The 5,000-nt window shown below is 43.2% G+C and overlaps 1 protein-coding gene across 1 annotated transcript in view; it reads right to left on the bottom strand.

Annotated features, from left to right (window-relative positions):
- npepps (aminopeptidase puromycin sensitive) overlaps positions 1 to 5,000 on the bottom strand; it is a 50,694-nt gene that overhangs the window by 18,111 nt on the left and 27,583 nt on the right. The window contains exons 9-15 of the mRNA XM_062026356.1: positions 4,691 to 4,805; positions 4,456 to 4,620; positions 2,952 to 3,056; positions 2,814 to 2,874; positions 2,637 to 2,746; positions 2,513 to 2,576; positions 2,296 to 2,435 (exon numbers count right to left, since the gene is read on the bottom strand). Of these exons, the coding sequence (XP_061882340.1) occupies positions 2,296 to 2,435; positions 2,513 to 2,576; positions 2,637 to 2,746; positions 2,814 to 2,874; positions 2,952 to 3,056; positions 4,456 to 4,620; positions 4,691 to 4,805 (760 nt within the window). The remainder of the gene's footprint in view (positions 1 to 2,295; positions 2,436 to 2,512; positions 2,577 to 2,636; positions 2,747 to 2,813; positions 2,875 to 2,951; positions 3,057 to 4,455; positions 4,621 to 4,690; positions 4,806 to 5,000) is intronic.

Genomic DNA, 5,000 nt, shown 5'->3' with positions numbered 1-5,000 from the left:
ACCCCTAATTATTACACAATATTTAAGTTTACATAATTTGCGATTACCGTATTTTCCGCACCATAAGCCGCCCCGCCCCGTGTTGTAAGCCTCACGTTCAATGAATGGCATATTTCAAAACTTTGTTTACCTATTAGCCGCCCCGTGTTATTAGCCGCACCTACGCTACGCTAAAGGGAATGTCAAAAAAACAGTCAGATAGGTCAGTCAAAGTTTAACAATATATCACAAACCAGCGTTCTAACAACTCTGTTCACTCCCAAAATGTAATGTGCAAATACAAAAATAGTAACACTCAAAATAGTGCAGAGCAATAGCAACATCAATAACTCAACGTTGCTCATACGTTAGTGTCACACAACACACAAAAACATTTAAAGCTCACTTTCTGAAGTTATTACTCATCCACAAATCCCTCGAATTCTTCTTCTTCGGTGTGCTTCACTTGTTTATTGACACCATCTGTGATGTGGACGCGCATGCAGTCGTAGATCAACAGGGACGGAGCTGCGTGAAAAAAGTCACCCGATCTCTTCGCTCATCTTTTCTTCATCCATCCATCCCTTCGAGTTAGCTTTTATGATGACGCCGGCTGGAAAGTTCTTTTGGCAAGGTCTTCCTTTTGAATATCACCGTGGGTGGAAGTTTCTGGCCGTTAGCATGGCAAGCTAGAACCACAGTAGGACGACTTCTCATTCCCTGTGGTGCAAATATTCACCGTACGTGTTCCCGTTGTATCCACAGTGCGGTTCACATGAATATCAAAAGTCAGTGGAACCTTGTACGTGTGTCTCTTAGTAGGAGACATTTTGTGGTCTTTACAGAAACACACAAATGAAATGAAACGTAATATCCGCGCGCTTCTTCTTCTACGGGGGCGGGTGCTCACCTTGGCGGTTGCTTACAGTAGAAGAAGCGCTTCCTCTTCTATGGGGGCGGTTGCTTACCGTAGAAGAAGAAGCGCTTCCTCTTTTACGGGGAAAAAAGATGACGGCTGTTTACCGTAGTTGCGAGACCTAAACTTTATGAAAATAAATATTAATATTAATCCATATATAAGGCGCACCGGGTTATTAGCCGCACTGTCAGCTTTTGAGAAAAATTGTGGTTTTTAGGTGCGGCTTATGGTGCGGAAAATACGGTGCATGGAGTATTTTTTTTTTTCTCCCAGAATACAAAGAAAGAATACATTTAGTAAGAAAAGTTACAGTACTTTATTGATACATATTTCCAGGCTTTCCAGGGCCAAATAAAATGAAGTGGCGGGCCACATCTGGCCCCGGGCCTTGAGTTTGACACCTGTGCAATGGATGGATCTGAAGTCGATTTATAGATATTTAAGTGTAGCAAGTAAAAAAAAATAAAAATTAATATATTACATATAGGGATGTCCGATAATGGCTTTTTGCCGATATCCGATATTCCGATATTGTCCAACTCTTTAATTACCGATACCGATATCAACCGATACCGATATCAACCGATACCGATACCAACCAATATATACAGTCGTGGAATTAACACATTATTATGCCTGATTTGGACAACCAGGTATGGTGAAGATAAGGTACTTTTTAAAAAAAATTATAAAATAAAATAAGATAAATAAATTAAAAACATTTTCTTGAATAAAAAAGAAAGTAAAACAATATAAAAACAGTTACATAGAAACTAGTAATTAATGAAAATTTGTAAAATTAACTGTTAAAGATTAGTATTATTAGTGGACCAGCACGCACAATCATGTGTGCTTACGGACTGTATCCCTTGCAGACTGTATTGATATATATGGATATATAATGTTGGAAGCACAGACTGTATCCCTTGCAGACTGTATTGATATATATTGATATATAATGTAGGAACCAGAATATTAATAACAAAGAAACAACCCTTTTGTGTGAATGAGTATAAATGGGGGAGGGAGGTTTTTTGGGTTGGTGCACTAATTGTAAGTGTATCTTGTGTTTTTTATGTGGATTTAATAAAAAAAAAAAAACCCCGATACTGATAATAAAAAAACCGGAACCGATAATTTCCGATATTACATTCTATCGCATTTATCGGCCGATAATATCGGCAGACCGATATTATCGGACATCTCTAACTACATATTTATAACCCTTTAATGACTGAGACCCTTTTGGGTCCCAAGGACCATTAACATTCACCAAAATTGAGAGGAACCCTAATGGTTTCGAAAATGAAAAATATCAAAACGGTTGCTTTCATTTTCAGTGAGCGGCCCTCAGTGGAAAACGTTTGGACACCCCTTGTGTACACACACACACTCACCTTGATCCACTGGTCTGGGCTTACGCCTGGCAGGGTGACGGTGATCTCGGGCTTGTCCAGTAGAACCTGGAGTTTGGAGCACTTGAGGTCCTTGCTGGTACAAATACTGATGGGTACCATCCAGCAGGGGCAATTGTCACCTGTCGCCGCCCAGGCCCCACGTCAGCCACACAAAGACTTGGAAGGGTCACTTAAGGGTACGGAGTCAAACACTTGCCATTATGTGGTCCGCTGGCACAGAACTTCTTCTGGGATAACTTCAGCACGCGGTCGTTGTCATCCTTTTAACGAGCAGGAAGTCAGTGTGAGGGAGAGTGCAACCGCTTTCAGGTGGACCTCACCTGCTGCTGTTCCACCACAATAATGGGGAAGCCCATCTGCTTGGTCCAGGAGCTCATCACCCTGGCGATGGGTTTCCCGCTGGCCTGTTCCAGACAGTCCCACAGGTCCTCTGCGGAGCACGGAGCAGGTCAAAACTACACATTTGTTTGAGCGCCATCTTCGAGGCAACGTCTTACCTGTCGACGCATTTCTGTGCTGGAACTTCAACAAATACGAGTTCATTCCTTTCCTGAAGTCCTGCACGCACAAAAAAGGAGAAGATGAGGAAAAGGGGAAGGACGTGAAATAGATCTTTCCAAAAATGTGTCGCCCACCTCGTCTCCTACGTAGTTGTGCAGCATTCGGATCACAGACGCTCCTTTGCTGTATGAGATGGCGTCAAAGATTTCATCCACCTCAGAGGGATGGCCAACGTTCACCTGGAGAAGACACGCAGCATCACAGTCAGAACCAGACACCACGCACTCGTAGGCTGGTTCACTTACGTACGCGTACCTCGTCTTTGGACTACACAATTGCACTCACAGTTGGGGATGTACAGTACAGGCCAAAAGTTTGGACACACCACCTCCTTATTCGATGCGTTTTCTTTATTTTCATGACTATTTACATTGTAGATTGTCACTGAAGGCATCAAAACTATGAATGAACACATGTTTTATATTCTAGTTTGTTCAAAATAGCCACCCTTTGCTCTGATTAATGCTTTGCACACTCTTGGCATTCTCTCTATGAGCTTCAAGCTTCTATTCCCTCCCTCCTCGACGACACCTGGAGTCGAACTTTTGCTTGCATGCAGAACGGCCCCAGGCCTATGAACATGAACACTACATCAACACACCCAAGACAATGGGCATATACACACGCACCCCCCTCCCCCATCCCACGCCTTCACCACCGCTTGATTCCTCTTCGGGGTGATGGACGGCTGGCAGCGCTCCATAGCAGCAGTCGACCTCCAGGGTTCCAACTAAGTCATTAAATGCAACATGTTTATGTGTGCATGGCGTGGAGGTTTTTTCCCACTCCAGACTAGGCCCCCTTAGGAGCCCAGTCTAGATTGTAATTTTTTACTCATCTTCTTCCCCAGCGTTTTACCCTTTTCCCACCTTTTATGAGGCGCCTCGTGGCGACCCATCAGTGCTCCTGTTCTGTAACCCTGTACACTGTTTTGTTTGTCTAATCTTGAACGGGTTTGTGCTGAAAACATAGTTTCGTTGTACTTGTTGCAATGACAATAAAGACCTATCCTATCCCTAAGCTCACCGAGAGAAAGCCAACAGTGTGCAAAGCAGTAATCAGAGCAAAGGGTGGCTATTTTTGAAGAAACAATATAAAACATGTTTTCAGTTATTTCACCTTTTTTTTGTTAAGTACATAACTCCACATGTGTTCATTCATAGTTTTGATGCCTTCAGTGACAATCTACAATGTAAATAATGATGAAAATAAAGAAAATGCATTGAATGAGAAGGTGTGTCCAAACCTTTGGCCTGTACTTTATATATATCTGTCTTATTTTTAACACTTTAATGACTGAGACCCTTTTAGGTCCCTGGGACCTTAATTAAAGTTCACTAAAATAGAAGGGAGCCTTCATGGTTTTGAAAATAAAAAATATCAAAATGGCACCCGTATGCTTTCATTTCTCAGTGGAAACTGACCCTGGTCTCAGACAAAGTGAACCACCCACCTTCGATGGACTGAATTCCCTTAGAAGTCAGGACTCAAGTACAGTGTACACAGTGGATGTATTCAGGTCTAAGTGTTCCATTTAAGACACACAGCCATACGTAACCTCCACCGGTCCCCATATACCTCGATGGGATGGCTACTGTCCAGCGCGTCCAGGTCTAGAGCACGCGTGTAGTCCGCAGACACAAACTGAGTCCATATGTCATATTCTGGGAAGCAGTGGTCCACGCACAAATACTCGATCCAGGATGCAAAGCCCTCGTTAAGCCACAAATGTGTCCACCATTCCTGCAGACACACGTTACACATGTACATTTCATGGCATTTGGACTATTATGAGGGAGTTCTGGACAGTTACCATGGTGACTAAGTTTCCAAACCACTGGTGGGCGAGTTCGTGACCCACCACCAGCGCCACCCACTGCCTGGAGGAAGCGCAGGAGTTCTTTGGGTCGATCAGCAGCGCTGTCTCCCTGCAACACACGCAGTTGGGAAACAACGTAAATAAAACGCCACTAATGAAACGGTTCATACAGATTTGGCAAAACCTTATGTTGGTGTTGCGTTAAGAAAAAAACAGCTTTGTAGGGATGGAACCCTCCCTATTTCGGGGAGGAGTCCTCCCAGATTCTTTGGTTCTAAGGCTGTCTAAATAATGAGAGTTGACT

Source organism: Entelurus aequoreus, linkage group LG18, assembly GCF_033978785.1.
Source record: "Entelurus aequoreus isolate RoL-2023_Sb linkage group LG18, RoL_Eaeq_v1.1, whole genome shotgun sequence".
NCBI lineage: Eukaryota > Metazoa > Chordata > Actinopteri > Syngnathiformes > Syngnathidae > Entelurus > Entelurus aequoreus.
The sequence above is the reverse complement of the archived record's forward strand: the minus strand, read 5'-3'. Positions and strand labels throughout refer to the sequence as shown.